Below are 17,645 nucleotides of genomic sequence, written 5' to 3'. Positions count from 1 at the left end.
TCTAAAGTTGCCTCGTTCTAGCTGGTGGGAAGGCAGTTGGTGGAGATTAGTCGCCCCCGAAGAAAAGGAGATTTGTCACCAGGTGACTAATCTCCCCGAATCTGCCCGTGTGTCTCTGCACAGACACTTCTGCCTGGCAGTTGGAACCAGGCTAGAAAGTCAAATGAATGAGCGTAGCTGTTCTTGGAAATGCATTAAAATTTTTGCATAGAATACCAAGATGCCAGTTGTTGTGATGAGTGCTGTGTATAATAACGTACCCCTTCCGCAGGGCAGATTTCCCAAACTCACCATGGAACAACGGATCAGCATCCTGCAAGGAGCAGCTTGCGGCCTTCAGTTCTTGCACAACTATCAGCCCAGCATCATCCACGGGGATGTAAAGAGCTCCAATATTCTGCTGGACCAGGCCTACAAGCCTAAACTGGGTGACTTTGGGCTTGCTCGATTCAGTCGGTACGCAAGCAATGCAGGCAGAAGTCGCACATTGGCACGGACCAGCACGGTGAAGGGTACCCTGGCATATCTGCCCGAAGAGTATGTAAAAATGGGGAAACTCACGTTTGAACTGGACACCTACAGCTTTGGAGTTGTGAGTTTCCTTCCTGTCCATTTACACCTAAAGTTATATTTTGTCTGTCTTGCTTTAGCATCTTAGGTTAGTTTGGCAGCCAACCCCAAATCTCTGGTTAGTTTGACAGCCAAACTCAAATCTCGGGTTAGTTTGACAGCCACACCCATATCTTGGGTTAATTTGACAGCCAAACCCAAATCTCGGGTTAGTTTGATAGCCAAACCCAAATCTCGGGTGTGTTTGACAGCCAAACCCAAAACTCGGGTAAGTTTGACAGCCAAACCCAAATCTCGGTTTAGTTTGACAGCCAAACCCAAATCTCGGGTTAATTTGACAGCCAAACCCAAATCTCGGGTTAGTGTGACAGCCAAACCCAAATCTCGGGTTGTTTGACAGCCAAACCCAAATCTCGGGTTAGTTTGACAGCCAAACCCAAATCTCGGGTTAGTTTGACAGCCAAACCAAAATCTCGGGTTAGTTTGACAGCCAAACCCAAATCTCGGGTTCGTTTGACAGCCAAACCCAAATCTCTGGTTCATTTGACAGCCAAACCGAAATCTCAGATGCAGAGACATAAAGGATACTGCTATTTTTCCTTGCACTGACTATTTATCATTATACTATGTAGCCATTGTTTTAGATTTTAACAAAAACCTATGTTATCTAAAGTTAATATATAACTATATTAGATTCTACATATGCCACTAGATGGCACACGCAGCACAGATAATCTGCAGGGAAACTGGCAAAATTTCATTGTTGTAACAGGGGTGTGGTGGGGTTTTAAACCCTCATCTACCAACCGGTCAGATCTTTAATTCAGCTCAGATTTTACTGAAATGTTGCCATAAGTGTCGGGTTAATTCAAACCAAAAAACATGTAAAGGGAAATGTATCACTTGTAAGAACTGCAAGTATACAATGTTATTTATTTTAGTCCTTTTTTATTTTCTGGGCCTGAATGTGGGTGGCCAAATCAGGCCCATATTCCCCAAATCAGCACATCCAGCCATTTATGACCTTTTCTGGCAGATAGAAACCTTGCAAAAACTCAGTGCCACCTACTATAGATGGCTAAAAATTAATTCAGTATGTCTTTGCTTAGAATTGACCAGAAAATTGTCAGTTGACTCTTCAGTCCTCACTAATTCAATTTCCTAAAGAGAGCAACATCATAAGACTTTCCTTTTCTCTCTAAATTCATTTTCAGTTGGTTGTAGCCAGCAGGCAGCACTGTTATTTTAAATTCATTATATTAGCAATGTAAAACCAGATAATATCTTGAAACCTGGAAACCTTGCATAAGTACTTAGCAAAGTGCTTTTATTGTAGGTTAACATTATTCACAGTCAGGATTGGGAGTCAGAACTCCGCAAAGGGCAGAATGATCACCTTCCCTCTCGTTTTTAAAGGGTAAACATACCCTTGCATTTTACTTGAATCATCTGGAAATTTTCTATAACACATTGAGCATAAGTTATTCTCCTCAAGCAGCCTTATTTGTCAGCATGATTCTGTGCATTCATATGAGTGGTCGCTGCCCTGCTATTTTTTGCCCATACAACCAGTTCTATATCAGACAATTTCTTTCAAGGAACAGTACCCTCTGGTGGTGACCGTTATGAAAAATAGTAAAATCTTTGTTTGGATTCACCAAATGATTAGTGTGACAGATATAGAAAGACTTGTGTTCCCCCACTGCAAGGAAACCTCCAGACAATGTGTATTGCTGTATTGTAATTATATAAATTATATATTATATAATAATTATAATTGGCCCTGCAGTTGCTGCTGCCTTGGAAATGGTCCCTGGTGAGTTTACAACAGACACATGGTGCTCTATGGCAGACTAAATGTATCACATATCAGTCTTTGGGGACAAAGTACCATGGGCAAAGCTATTTCCTTAAAGGGATTCTGTCATGATTTTTATGATGTCGTTTTTATTTCTAAATAACACTGTTTACAGTGAAAATAATTCACTCTACCATATAAAAAATGTTTTCGTTGTAATATTGGTGTGTAGGTGCAGGTAATTTTGCCTGGTTATGTTCTTTCAGAAAGATCCAGCACTTTAGGATGGAACTGCTTTCTGGCAGGCTGTTGTTTCTCCTACTCAATGTAACTGAATGTGTTGCAGTGGGACCTGGATTTTACTATTGAGTTTTGTTTTTAGATCTACCAAGCAGCTGTTATCTTGTGTTAGGGAGCTGCTATCTGGTTACCTTCCCATTGTTCTGTTGTTAGGCTGCTGGGGAGGAAAGGGGGGGGGGATATCACTCCAACTTGCAGTAAAGAGTGAATGAAGTTAATCAGAGCACAAGTTACATGAATGGGGGCAGCTGGGAAACTGATAATATGTCTAGCCCCATGTCAGATTTCAAAATGAAATATAAAAAAATCTGTTTGCTCTTTTAACAAACAGATTTCAGTGACAAAAAAAATGACAGTATCCCTTTTAGGAGGCACAACAGTTCTAGAAAGGTAGCCAAGTTTTGCTCGCAAGGCTTATGGGCTCACAGAGCTGTAGGCTCCACTGCTCTCATTCTTTATATTCTTACAAGCTGAGAGAAGTGGTTCCATTCCATGCTCCGTCTCAATTGATTTTAATGTATTCACCTGCGTGAAAGGAGGCATCTTCGGGTTGACCTTCGCTGTGTGTGGGCTCAGATAAATTGAGCTGGAAAACGGAGCGGATCCACTTCTCTAAACCTGCAGAAATATGCAGGCTTAGTGCCAATGGAGCCTACAGCTTCTTGTACCCATAGCCTTAAATGTCCTGTTCCGAGGCTGGTGCTAAAAGTACTTGCAAAACCAGAGACTTGTAGGCTTCTCCAGTGGCTTATTGGATGTTATAAGGCCCCAAGCAAAAGCATTTAGGAACACAAACATTAAGAATAAAATGTCCATGCCCCAGTGGACCTCCTTGAGTCCCTAGCAGTAACAAGGATTGCTTTCTCTATAGATAGAGGCTTGTCCCCTGTCCAATCAAATAGCAAAGATATATGACCATGTTTCATTGCCGTAATTCTCTCTGCACCCTTTTATTTGTCATAGGTTCTTCTGGAGAATCTGACGGGGAGAAAAGCTATAGAGAGCGACAGCAAGTCTCAAACCAAGTATCTGGTAAGAGTCCTACTAATGTTTTAAAGACTACTTAAGGGGACACTTACAGCAGTGTAGGAAGATAAGTCCTTTAAGGTGGCTATAGACGCACAGATAATATTGTATGAATCAAATTTTCTTACGATATTCGGTGCGTGTATGGTGGAAAAAGAGCCGACAGATATCGGCAGAGGACTGGCTGGATGGAAAATTTTGGTCGGGTGCCTTTGAAGGGACCCAAACATCAGCCATTGTTAGTGCTGAATCGTCAGATACAGGTATAATTCTGTTGTTTCTATCTGTATATCTGACGATTCAGCGGTACACGTCTTTACTGAAACGAACGATCCTTCTTGGAAAGATCTTTTCCAAGAAAGATTGTTATCGTTACGTCTATGGCCACCTTTAGAGGTAAATGCAACCGGGACAGGGTAAAAAAATAATACATGAATGGGATCTGTTATCCTGAAACCCATTATCCAGAAAGCTTGGAATTAATGAAAGGCTGTCTCCCATAGACTCCCTTTTATCCAAATAATACAAACTTTTAAAAACGATTTCCTTTTTCTCTGTAATAATAAAACAGTAGCTTGTACTTGATCCAAACTAAAATATCATTAATCCTTATTGAAGCAAAACCAGCCTATTGGCTTTATTTTACAAGAGAAAGTGAACAATAAGTTTTGGGGGCAAATTTACTTACCTCCGTAAATCCGCTAGCGGTGGCTTTGCTCACATCGCAACACTAAATTCACCTGGACAACGCTAATTCACGAAGATCCGAAGTTGCGCACAGGATACCGAACAATTGGGAAGTTGCGATATCGAAAATACACTCAGCAGTTCGAAGTTACGCTAACGTTCGCTAATTCGCATACGGCATGCAGTTAAAATACAATGGCCGTATATGCTGCAGCAAATACATTACACTACGCAAGCCAAGCAGTAGCTTGTACTTGATCCAAACTAAGATATAACAAATCCTTATTGGAAGCAAAACCAGCCTATTTGGGTTTATTTCATGTTTACATGATTTTCTAGTAGACTTAAGGTATGAAGATCCAAATTATGGAGAGATCCATTATCCAGAAAACCCCAGGTCTGGATAATAGGTCCCATATCTGTAGTTGATTTATGATTTATATCCAGACGCCTCCTGGACATAAATCATTTTAGTTCATGTTGCGAAATATCAGGATCTTAAGAAGTTACATTTGAGTTGTGTGACCTGGTTTGTGGCCTCATGCCAGTGTCAGACTGGCACACCAGGGGCCAGGCCCGGACTGGCAATCTGTGGGTTCTGGCAAATGCCAGAGAGGCTGCTATAAGGTGCCATAGAAAGTTAGTATTAAGTGGGCTGGTGGAGGCTGTTTGGGCCTCGGTGTGGGCTGATTGGGCCTCTGTGTACCTGAAATGCCAGGGCCTATTTTAATTCTCAGTCCAGACCTGCCAGGGGCCCATCCAAAAGCCTTAGATTAGGGGCCTATCAAAAAACCTTAGACCAGGGGCCCACTCTCGGTACTATTAAGATTCATCTCCTCACTCAACCTCTATTCTCCTAGTCTCTTTTCTTTACATACTATAATATATTATTCCATCTATTTAGCCTCTTTGTTCTCATAGAAATAGGGAATGGCCATGAAATAGGCCAAATGGTTAGAAGCATGAGGTCCACTGACACCTGGGCCCACCGGGAGTTTTCCTGGTATCCCTGTGGGCTAGTCCGACATTGCCTCATGCATTTATAAGGTATTGGAACTTTTGCTCACTTCTAATATCCTTACATATAACGGTAGGGGGTGCATCACCCCTACTCACACTGCAGCTATCATCAGCCGAGAGTTCTACAGCAAGTACAGAAAGGAAGTGGGAGTGTATTCAAACAAGCAATCAGTTAAGATAATGCTCATATGACATTTCCTGGGCAGTGTTTAAGGTTTAAGCTGTGGTGGGGGTTAGAAATACTCCTGTTTTGGTTCTCTTTTCCCTGGGGGACTATGATACTTCTGTCAGAGGAAGGGATGAGAAAATCTCTTATGTTGATGCTGTCGGTTTAACAGCAGGAGGAATTTAACAGGGTGGTTCCCCTTTACGTTAACTTTTAGCATGTTCTAGAATTGCCAGTGCTAAACGACTTTTCAATTGGCCTTCATTATTTATTTTTTTATAGTTTTTCAATTATTTGCCACTGACCGCATCTAAAAAGCAAATGCTCCGTAAAGCTACAAATGTATTGTTAGTGCTACTTATTATTACTCGTCCTTTTATTCAGGGCCTCTCCTATTCATATTCCAGTCTCTTCTTCAAATCAGTGCATGGTTGCTAGGGTCATTTGGGCCCTAGCAACCAGATGGCTGAAATTACAAACCGGAGAGCTGCCGAATAAAAAGCTAAATAACTAAAAAAAAAACACAAATAGTAAAATATGAAAATCAATGGCAAATCGTCTCAGAATATCGCTCTCTTCATCATATTAAAAGTTAATTTAAAGGTGAACAACCCCTATAAAGGGAAAACTACACCTAAGCCATATGTTAAAAGTATAGCTTTGCAGCAGATGTACAGGTGTAACTCTTCACAACACAAAAGGCTGGGAGCAGTACTGCTGTACAAGGGAACTCTTTTGACTATCCCCTAATGCTAATGATGTGCTACTTTGGATGTAAATATTCTCCACAATGTGAGTAGTAGTGGTAAATTACTTGCCTTTGTGGACAGCCAGGTTGTTTTGGTTGTGCAGCCAATGACTAATATTCCGGCAATGGAATCAATGTTGTTATGAAGGCACACCTCTCTAGCCCACCCCTAGCAGCTAAACTGGAGCAAACGTAGCTAGCTCCTAGCCATGAAGAACACAAAAGAGAAAATAAAGTATAGTTGATATCTAGAATTTTGTTCTTTTGCAGTAGTCTTACAATACAGCTCTGATCCATCCACAAGCTGCGTATGTGTGTGCAGGCCCGGGTTTCCTACACCAGCATCCCTAGGCTGCGTGGTCCTAGCATCTGACCTTCATGCAAGCAGCCCCCCCAGCATGCACGTGCCAGAGCGATGGGGAGTTTTGCATCCCCAGTGGTCCTAGAATGCGGCTGGGCGGCATGCCACCCCTAAAATTTTGCCATCCTAGACCCAGGCCTTGCCACAAATTGGGCCTTTGAGTTGGGGGTTACCAGACTGGTGGGATCAAGCTACTTTGGTTGTTGAGGGTGGGGATATGGGTGGGGATGACCCCCCCCCCCCCCATCATCAGGGATTATACTATAGAGGAATCAGACTATTCAACTGCTGTACAACCCAGGGTCTCGGTTGGGCACTGTAACCACTCAGACTGTGTTTGCCTTCAGCAGATTGAGCCCTAATCCAGTCCAGTTATGTCATATGTAGTCCCTGCCTGTGTTGTCAGGCAAGGTAGGAATTGCACCACAGGTAGGAATTGCTTAGACAGGAGCTGGCCCATACTGTAAGGCTAGTGGCACACCAGACTAATTTTCACTCTGTGGATAAATATATGCCGCGGGTCGGATGGGTTCGGGCCGACTCCTGCACAAAATGTTCTGGTCGCAGGTGGGATCCGGCTCTTCTCCTGCTCTCCCCTTCCGCGACCTAGCAGTTCCGGCTTCCGGTGCCGGAATTTATAGACTTCTGGGCGCGGGTCTATAAATAGAGGGCAGCAGCGGGTCCTGTGTGGTATGGGAGGGGGTGGGTTATGGTTGGGTGTGGGTTGAGAAATTCTCAAACCGCACATCACTAATATGTCGATTATCAGCCACTAGCATTGAATTAGCCTAACCTGTGACTGCACCAGGAGGCACTGCATCAGTCCAGGTGCCGGCACACGGAGCGAATTTCCACACCAAAATGCATACTCATGTATTTAGGTGCTGAAATCCGCTCAGTGTGTCTGCACCTGTGCCAGCTTGGGGGCTCTGGATACAGGCACATCAGAAACCTGATAGGAGCGTAGGAGAATCCACCACGTGTGGCATTAACCATAGGGGGGTTAGTAGCGTGAGTAGGGAGTCACAACCCCTTTAGCATTCTCTAGTCATTATAAGGTTAATAACACTGAAATGCTTTTCATCCAGCTCCCTTCTCTTGCAGAAGGATCTGGTTAAGGAAGAGGAATATAAGGAGGAGGAGGAGGAGGAAAAAAAAGGAGCCATGATTGCAAGTAGAGCAGAAGCCAAGCAAATCAGGGTGGCGGCTCGCATATGCCAGTATCATTTGGATTTTCGGGTATGGCAGCATGCTAGAGAAGTAGCCCAGGAACTCTCACTACTGGCATGTCGGTGCCTGGGACGTCAAAAGAAGAGACCAAATATGCAGGAGGTACTGTATTTTGCACCTTAAAAATGATTTCATTTACATGTGCCCCTGGCTGATATATAATCTATATATAGATAGGTATGCACACTCAAAAGAAGGCAAGTATGGTATATTTAAAATAAAGTTTTACTTGTTTATGCAAATAATACACACAAAGCCACAATAGTAGGCCTGTATAATACAATACATAAGCTTACATGGTATATACCTAACGTTTAAACATAGCCACAATTACATAACAGTAAACAGTAAGTATTACAATTATACAGCAAGGAGCAGATACACCTACCACCAGTATGAGAATGGCCCCAACGTTTCGGCGTAAGCCTTTGTCAAGGGGATTCCCTTTTGATGTTTGCACCTCTTGCACTGTTTACCTACAGCATTTGCTGAATTGGTGTGCCCTCCACCCATTACTAAATTTGATATATAATCTATATTGGTTCTATTACACCCACAGACTTACTATGTGCTCCTTCCTGCCTTGCCCTGATTTCTTGCACTAAATTGCATCTATAGCCTGGGAAAGTGCCCTATAAGAAATACTGACAAACTGCATCCCTTACATGGGCACCTTTGGGTGGGTAGATATTATAATCTGGAACAATTTCTCACAAAGGATTAAATTGGCCGAGTTGGCCATGTTGAGTGGCTGAGAATGTTCTTGTATTATATCACTATGATAAGTGTGTGTGTATATAATGATGAGTGTGTAACTAGCATTGCCACCTTTTTGTAAATGTTCTTACTCGCTGGGCTGTGGTGGGCAGGTGGTGATGTGAGGGACGGGTGATATTAGATGGGGTAGGGTAATGACATAATGGGCAGATTCTGCACAGAGAAGAGAAAGGGAAAGATTGTCAAGAACACAAGAAGCAAACTATAAACTAATAACACAATGTTATTACATACCACAGAAATTAAGCAAAATGTTTGCAGGTGTCTCGGACAGAAGTTGGAGTTGTAATAAACAGATAGGTTCAACAATGCATATCTGGTTTGAATTCTGTCAAATTAAAACATTTTTGGAGTGACATTTTCAGAACCATCAATTCCTAAAGCATCAAAGAACATCTCACCTCCAACCCCTGGCTGAATGGCAGTCCTCTATGGTGGAGATCAAGAAATACGAATAAATTAGAGTAATGAGACAAGGCACTTTTAATAAATAAATAATAAAAACATACAGGAAGGTGTGGGGAAAATGGAATGTTTACAGCAAACAATATGGAATAAGATAGAATGAAAGCATAACTTAAAATTAAAGATCTCTTAGGACACCAAGATAGATAGCGGATGCAGAGTCATAACTTCCAGGCACTTAACTCTTTCTTGCCCCCCCTTTCTTCCCTTTTCTGGTTAACACTTTAATCAACATGTCAAATGCTCTCCAAACAAGGGTTAAGTATTCGACTCAATCCCCCCTTCCTCCTATGTTATTGCCCTTACCTATTCTATCCCTCTACTTTGAGATCAACTCTTACCATACACACATATTGGATTGTATAATTATATAGTGAATAAAGTCCTATGGTAAAATATAAGGATATTATAAGTCACCGAGGAGTTCCATGACCATATAAAACCACGAGGCCGAATTGCACTGATCAACACATTAATTATTAAGAAGTGATTATTTATCAAGCCACATGAAATTTAATTGACTCCCATTGGGCTTCATATATGTATTGAAGAGATTATCCCCACTTTTTTTTTGTTTTCCACACTACTGAATTTATACTTACAATTATTTGGATTGTGCGACACAAAAATTCTCTGTAAAGCAGTCATGTTACCTATTTTATACCCAGCATCAGTTTCCCTGAATAGGTTCTATGATATACCCCTGCTGTACCTGGGAATCCATATTTTTTTTTTTTATTGCTGACTGTGTCAAGCCATGTTTTGCTAAGGCTTTAGTTGCCTTTTAAAGTAATAAATGTCCTCAACAATAACTTTATCCCTTGTAGTCTAGTCATTTCACTGTTTGATTTTCTTTGCTTTACCAGGTTTTTTTTACCCTAAAGCGGTTACAAGAGCAACTCCACCGTCCACAGTTGGGAAGGGGTCATGGAATTTCTTTGGCGCCACCTTGTGTATCCACCAAGCACGGATTTCCACCCATTCGTGAGCTGTCATCTAGCGCCTACGATTCACCTCTCACCCCTGAGGAGAACACTGACAAATATACTCCCGGTGGGCTTTCAGTTAAAGGCAGTGTTAAACCCTATACACATGCCCACCCCCAGTACCAGGACAAAGTGGACAGTTTATGCAGCTCGTTTTCTTGCCAAAGCCTCAAAACATTTCGGGGAGGTCAGAACACACCAGTAGAGAGCGATGAAAGCTTCCCGGATTACAGTGGCTCTGATAATTCAGGGGAACCAAGGGATCAACAAGTTCTCTATCCCAGCAGACTGCAAGGGAGCATATCACCTTTATTACCAAGGGTATCTGTCCAGGGTCCAAATCCACCTGTGCAGTACCAGAACCAACTGTTACAGCCCAATCAGAGACATTACTGCAATGAACTGTCGAGAAATAGCAGCTCAACCTCAGGGACGTCCCAAGGTAGGCTGATTAGGAGAGCAAGACATTTTGAAGGAACACTTGGCAGCATTTCTGGTCCTTTTAGGGATTGTGTCTAAAAAGAACTGTCCCTTTGTTATTTTTTTTAAAATATCCAGGTTAATTAGTTCCCACTTGCTTTGTTTTCAACTAGCGTCTATAAGGGAATTAATTAAGCTTGCAGTTTCAGTCTTGCTTAAGATTCCATTGTTCGCTGCAGGCGGATCTCAACCTTCCTCATCAATGCCAATAGCCCTCTCTTGTACAGGTATGCAAGTGCTAGGGGCCCACCAGGGGTTTTCCCGGTGTCGACCCTGCAGGTATGGGACCTGTTATCCAGAATGCTTGGGACCTGATGGTTTGTGGATAAGGGATCCTTTTGCAATTTGGATCTCCATACCTACTAAAAATCATTTAAACATTAAAGGGGTGGTTCACCCCTTTAGGTTAACTTTTAGAATGTTATTGACTGGCTAATTCTAAGCAGTTTTTCAATTGGTTTTCATTATTTCTTTTTTATAGTTTTTAATTATTTGCCTTCTTCTTCTTCATCTGACTCTTTCCAGCTTTTAAATGGGGTCACTGACCCCATCTAAAAACAAATGCTCTGTAAGGCTACAAATGTATTGCTATTTCTACTTTTTATTACTCATTTTTTTTATTTAGGCCTCTCCTATTCATATTCCAGTCTCTTATTCAAATTAGTGCATGTTTGCTAGGGTAGTTTGGACCCTAGCAACCAGATTGCTGAAATTGCAAACCAGAGAGCTGCTGAATAAAAAGCTAACTAACTCACAAATAATAAAAAATGAAAACCAATTGCAAATTGTCTCAGAATATAACCCTCTACATCATACTAAAAGTTCATTTAAAGGTGAACAACGTCTTAAATAAAACCCAATAGGATTGCTTTGCCTCCAATAAGGATTAATTATATCTTTGTTTGGATCAAATACAAGGTACTGTTCCTTTATCACAGAGAAAAGGGATTTTTTTTAAATTGGATTTATTTGATTTAAATGGAGTCTATGGGAGATTTCTGGATAATGGGTTTCTGCATAATGGATCCCATACCTGTACTGCTATATTGTCCTTTTTAAAAGATATCAAGGGGATATAGCCTAGTGACCATTAGGGCTTGGTTTGGGGTGTGGAAAGTTGAAAGTGGGTGGTAATTAAATTCTCCTGATACACTCTCATACCTTCTACAAGGAGTCACCATAAAAATTCAGATCCATTATGATCCAATTGTTGGGCCCTAGGGCCCGCGATCAGATCAGCCCAATATCGCCCATTTCAATGTGGGCATATCGGGGAGAGATCCATTCGTTTGGCAATATCACCAAACGTGGATCTCTACATCTATGGCCACCTTAAGGGCTCTTACACACAGCATTTTTGCCTGCGATCCCCTGCGTTGTGCTTTCTTCCATTCATCCGCAGGGGAGCGCAGGAATAGACGCAGTTAATTATTTTGAAGGGGGCTGTACTCACACAGACGCATGTATGCCCATGAGCACAGGTGAAATGCAACATGCTGTGTGCCAACCATTTGGTGCTTACATGCGTCTGTGAGAGTACAGCCCCCTTCAAAATAATTGACTGCGTCTACTCTACTTCTGTCGCTCCCCTGTGGCTGAACTGAAGAAAGTGCAGTGCAATGCAAGGGAGTTCAGGCAAAAAACGGGCATGTGTAAAGGTGGCCATACACAGACAGATTAAAGCTGCCGATATGGGTCCTTTAGACCGATTCCGCAGCTTATCTGCCCATGTGTGAGGATCCCGACGGGTGCTCCCGATCGATATCGGGCCAAAAATTGGGCAGATATCAATATGTTAAGTTAGATTTTTTTTCTACGATCCAGGACTGCATCGGCTAGTTGATGCGGTCCTGCAACCCGTCGGCACCCATTCGTTTCGTAGCTTTGTAATCCAATTGTTCGACCCCAGGGCTTAGAATATTACTGCCAACATACAAAGGGGGTTATTTATCAAGGTCTAAATATCCGAACCTCGAATAATTCGTAGTTTTCTTAGCAAAAAAAAAGCCAAGAATTTTTCGAGATTGATGGTCTAAAAACTCAGAATCCGAAACCTTGGCGTCTAAAAGCTCTCGAGGTCCTGTATAAGTCAATGGGGAAGATCCCAGTGTCTGCGCTGATGTCCGTACCGATATCTGATGATTTTGGGGTTTCGCGCATAAAACTCTGAAAACTCAGAAAGAATCGTAGTTTTTGCGGAAAACCTCAAACAATTCTGAGTTTTCGGGGAAATCTCAGAAGTTTGCCCGACCCTATTTTTTCTGGCTTTTTTCTTCATAAATAAGGTCCATTCGGGAATTTGGAGTTGCTCGAAGTTTGATAAATAACCTTCTGAACGTTAATCAAAGTTAAAGTTGCCCCTTTAATTTAAAAAAGTGTGTCATTTTGAAAACTACATCCCTTCATTTGTTTGTCATTTCCCGTTCCCCAGGGCTTACTGTATATTGAGTGCGATTGTGCTTCTCCTGATACACACTCAGTGCTGCTGGCTGACATCACTTTACTCATATGAACACTGTTTCCCTTCTCTCTCTTGTTTCTCCCCCAGCTATCATTGTGCCACATCACCAGATCGTCATGAATCCGGCCAAGCAGAGATTTGTGGAGCAGCTGGCACTGTACGATCAGGGGAAAATTAACAGCCTAGAGCTTCTCTCATCTGGAATCAGTCCAGGTAACCAGCTAAAGAGCAGCCTCCTGACCTCCAGCCCCTCCCTGTCACTGCAGCCTGCCAACAAATACGCACAAGATACATCTGAAGCCACATTTATTTCAGCCCTTGGAAAGAAGCACCCGGTCAGGGTCATATTGAGGAACTACAACTCCCAGCCTTCATTTGTTGGGAGATAATGGCTAAGACCGTGTACTTTGCACTCTATTTAAAAGCACACACAATTCTAACTAAAAGGACCACTTACATTTTGTATTTAGGAATATCAGAAGGTGCTTGTGTCATTTTTGTGGGAACTTGCTTTATTTCCTTAGCTACTTTAAAGGGCATGTAAAGTCAAAAAGATTAAATCCCATTTTTACTTTTTTTAATGAAAAAGAAACCTCCAATATACTTTAATTTAAAAATGTGTACCGTTTTTATAAGAAACCTGACTGTATGCAGTGAAATTCTCCCTTCATTTAGTGCTGTGGATAGGAACTGTCAGACGGTCCCTAACTGCTCTGCAGGAAAAAAATCATACTTATGAACAGCAGGGGGAGCCCCCCGGCTTACTTCCCAGCCATGCAGAACTCAAGCAGCTTTGTTTGTTTCCCTGTAGAGCAGTCGGCGACTGTGGAGAGATTTGTATTGGATTTTATTTCTGCCTTTACATTCCCTTTACTGTTTCCAACTCCAGCTGCAGGGACAAAGATCATGGAGCCAAATTTAAACAGATAAACTGGGATTCTATTTGGAGGATTATTTTGCTGCAGCCACTGGTTCTGCAGAGTTGGGGGAAGTTTGTATTGAACAATACAAAACTATCAAATCCACACTAGATTATATGACAACAAAGTACCCAGTGCAGTCTGCATATTTTGATTATTAATCGGTCTTGCTGTATCGGCTTCTGGCAGATATTATTTGTGCTGACTTGTGCTGTTTTGATCTAAGCAGCCCATACCACATGAGCATGTGCACAGTCTTGGTCTTGCAAAGATGTATAACAAAGTTACAAGATGATGACCCCCTGTGGCCAACTTTGAAAGCATAAATCATTTGTTTGATTAGGCTTGTGGTGCACTAAGTTTTTGTTTATGTTTAGTATACAAAATACAGCATTTCTAACCTTATTCTATTTTAGACTTTACTTGCCCTTTAAAGCTTGCAGATTCAGGAAGCCATTGTTCTTAAGGTGGCCATAGACTTAACAATTACGATCTTTCCAGGAAAGACTGTTCGTTTCAATTCACACGTGTAGAGCTGAATTGTCAGATATACATATAGAAACAATAGAATTCTACCTGTATCTGACCATTCAGCACTAACAATGGCCGATGTTCAGATGCCTTCAAAATTTTCTGAGCTGACTGATATCGACCGATTGATTATGCAACATCATTTGAGAGGAACATCAGCTGGGGAACCCCCGGAACAACTAACAGATCAATCAGGAAAGGTTCTACACAACATGTCTGCTTGTAGATAAAGTTCCGAAGCCCCACTTAATTGAGTTCTCTTTTTATATCAGTATAATAATAAAATAATCAATGAGAGCAAAATTTGGCCTTAATCCTAAGTGTGGAAATATTAAAAAAACAATGGCCATACACCCGGAGATTTGACCATGAGCTTTCTTCTTCATGACAAACATGTTTGTATTGTCTCTGATCTCCCTTCCCTTCTCCCTCATTTCCCAAACAATATTTATAAAGTTCTAAATGAAAAACAAGTTTATCCTTTAATACCCTTAGCTCCAGCTAATGTCAGTACATCCATTTTGTAACTAAGGAGCTACATTGGATACACTTGATCACATTCATACATGGCCTGCCATGTCACATTTGTATCACACCCAATTATTCCCAGAGCAGTGTCCTATATGTCATCTGTTTGTAGTTCCCAGCATACGTAACACTGCAAATAAGAGATTATTACCCTAATGGGCCTTATGGGTGCCCATCCAGAAATACTTGGGGCAAAAAAGAAGTGTTTGCCTAAGATTCTACCCTAGCTGGTGCTCATATTCTTGCCTTAGATTGGAATTGGGCGGCTTGTCCTACAGATTGAGAACATACATGAAGTCAGCATGGTCACCATGAAGGTGTGTGCTATCATGTGATTGAAGCCTGTAATGAAACCATAGAGGTGTAGCTGGAAAAGATACAACTATGCTCACCTAGCCATTCCCCCCATGTGGATTTGCAACGGCGGGGGGCATTGGATGGGGTTGCCCCTGGGGCGGTGGGCCGGGGAGAGGGCATGGGGAGTGGTTCTGGGCCGGCGGGGCCTACGGATTTACTCCTGGGGGTAATTTACTAAAGGGCGAAGTGACTAACGCTGGTGAAAATTCGCCATTGTGACGTCATTTCGTGACTTTGCCGATTTACTAACTGGCGATGGCGTAAATTCACTAGTGAAGGAGTTAGACTGTAGCGCTATTTTGCACTCTTAACGCCTGGCAAATTTTGGACATAACTACACAAATTCACTAAGATGCGCATTTTACTGAACGTTACCTCCACCTTAGACCAGGTGAAGTGCAATAGAGGGCAATGTGTGAACATTTTTCTAAGTTCCAAAAAAATGCTGGCGACTTCGCTTTGCTTGCCAAATTAACACTAGCGAAACTTCACCATAGTTCGCCAACTTCGCATTTTAGTGAATTAGCGTTGTCCTGGCGAATTTTCGCCTGGTGAAGTGTGGCGATGTGAGCGAAGTGATGTGAATTTGCCCCCTGGTGTCCTGCTGGCCCAGTCTGACCCTGAAGGTACCGGGTGTTTCATATCCATAGTAGTTCCCCCTCGAAATGTATAAACGAGACGTATGGAATATGAGCTTCCTAAACTTTTGCACAAGTATATATTTACACTGTATATTTTCTCTCCTTAGGACAGCACTCGGAAATCCGTGGCCCTGAAGAGAGCGATGACTTTACCAGTTAATTAAATGGTGAAAAACAGTAATTCGTTTTTTTGTGAAGTTCTCAGTAAGAAGCCGGGACAGGAGAGCTCATTATTGCTTCCCTCCTGCTTCTGCCTGGACACCAATAAAGGGAAAAAAAAGGGGGGGGGGACTTGGAGATGTTCTCTGTAAGTGCTTACGGGAGACAGCGAATGATTGTATCCATGTCGGAGGAATGGTGTTACAGGTTGTCACCAACCACAAAAGCCTCCTGTAATGTGTGAAGAACCCGTTTTCCTAATGACCTTGAACCATGGATTTGGAGCTCCGCACACAGAACAGTGGAAACCTTTTTATTTTTGTCTCTTTTGTATTTATTGACATTTTTGTTTACTTAGTAAACGTTATTTGGTACTTAGAATCACTGTTACTTGCCTGTTACCCCATATGACCAATCCCTGTCGCAGAGACGGCAAACACAATGTCGACGCTCTCAGCCAGCTTTAAAGGTCAAGCTCTGTAACCTTCCAAGTGCACGAGAAAGCAGGTCTTCATTGTCATCTTTCTAAATGAAAAGGACACTTTATGCTAATGTGAAGCTTTACAGCCGCCTAAGCGTCCCCTTTCATCTGCACATTTCTGTCTACAAGAATCCTGAACAACATAATTAGTGAAGGTTCCGATGTGGTGCAACCTTGAAATCCGTAGATGTGCCAATTCATTTAACGCTTTTCTGATACACTTACACATCCCTTTCATATGTTGTCACTATTTTTGCATTAAATAATAACCAAAATAGAGGGGGCTTGAGAAATTCACTGTAGGGTCACTTGATTGAGGTGTATGAAGTTCCGAAAGGAATATTTTGCCTTTGCTTTGAGATAAATAATTTGCTTGGTTAAATATTTCACTGCACCACTGGGGAGTGGGTTTACCTTTAATTGCAGCCCTAGGCCACGCTTGTGATATTTCCTCCGCCCATACCCAACTTGTGACGTATGGGGTCAAATCATGTGTCAACCATCGGTATTAAGGGGGTTATTTATCAAAGGTCGAATGTTAGCATTTTTTATACCTCCAATGAACTCACAACTCGATTGGTTTCTTATTTAAGAAAAAACTCAACTCAGTGAGTTGGGAAACATGGGAAAACTTGAGTTTTTGTGGAAAACACAACTCGACATTAATAAATAACATTAATAAATAACCCCCCTTAGTGTATAGACACAAGTGGATGTTTCATACATATGTATGTTTTAAAACAGGCAGTTTAGAACTAGCAATTTGTAGATTCTGGTAAATGCCAGAGGGGCTGCTGTAAGACAGTCACTATTTATTGGACTAATGTTTATTTGAAAGGCCATGGCGTAATTTGAATCCAAGTACAACTTTCTGGCTACTCCCACAGAGTTTTAGGCCGAAAAAACCCCACTTAAATCGCTTGAATTGATCGAGTTTTTTGGGCAAGACCTTC

General features: G+C 41.9%; 1 protein-coding gene across 2 annotated transcripts in view; it reads left to right on the top strand.

Annotated features, from left to right (window-relative positions):
- The window catches only part of irak1.L (interleukin 1 receptor associated kinase 1 L homeolog), a 42,638-nt gene extending 25,669 nt beyond the window's left edge, over positions 1-16,969 (top strand). For both annotated transcript variants that reach the window (XM_018241077.2, XM_041573206.1), the window contains exons 8-13: positions 272-592; positions 3,632-3,700; positions 7,781-8,008; positions 10,015-10,576; positions 13,163-13,288; positions 16,160-16,969. In XM_018241077.2, the coding sequence (XP_018096566.2) occupies positions 272-592; positions 3,632-3,700; positions 7,781-8,008; positions 10,015-10,576; positions 13,163-13,288; positions 16,160-16,212 (1,359 nt within the window). In that variant the 3' untranslated portion in view covers positions 16,213-16,969. The remainder of the gene's footprint in view (positions 1-271; positions 593-3,631; positions 3,701-7,780; positions 8,009-10,014; positions 10,577-13,162; positions 13,289-16,159) is intronic.
- Positions 16,970-17,645: the final 676 nt, after the last annotated feature.

The sequence above is a fragment of the Xenopus laevis genome, chromosome 8L, assembly GCF_017654675.1.
Source record: "Xenopus laevis strain J_2021 chromosome 8L, Xenopus_laevis_v10.1, whole genome shotgun sequence".
In the NCBI taxonomy this organism is placed as follows: Eukaryota; Metazoa; Chordata; class Amphibia; order Anura; family Pipidae; genus Xenopus; species Xenopus laevis.
Note: the sequence above shows the minus strand (reverse complement) of the source record. Positions and strands in the feature narration are given on the sequence as shown.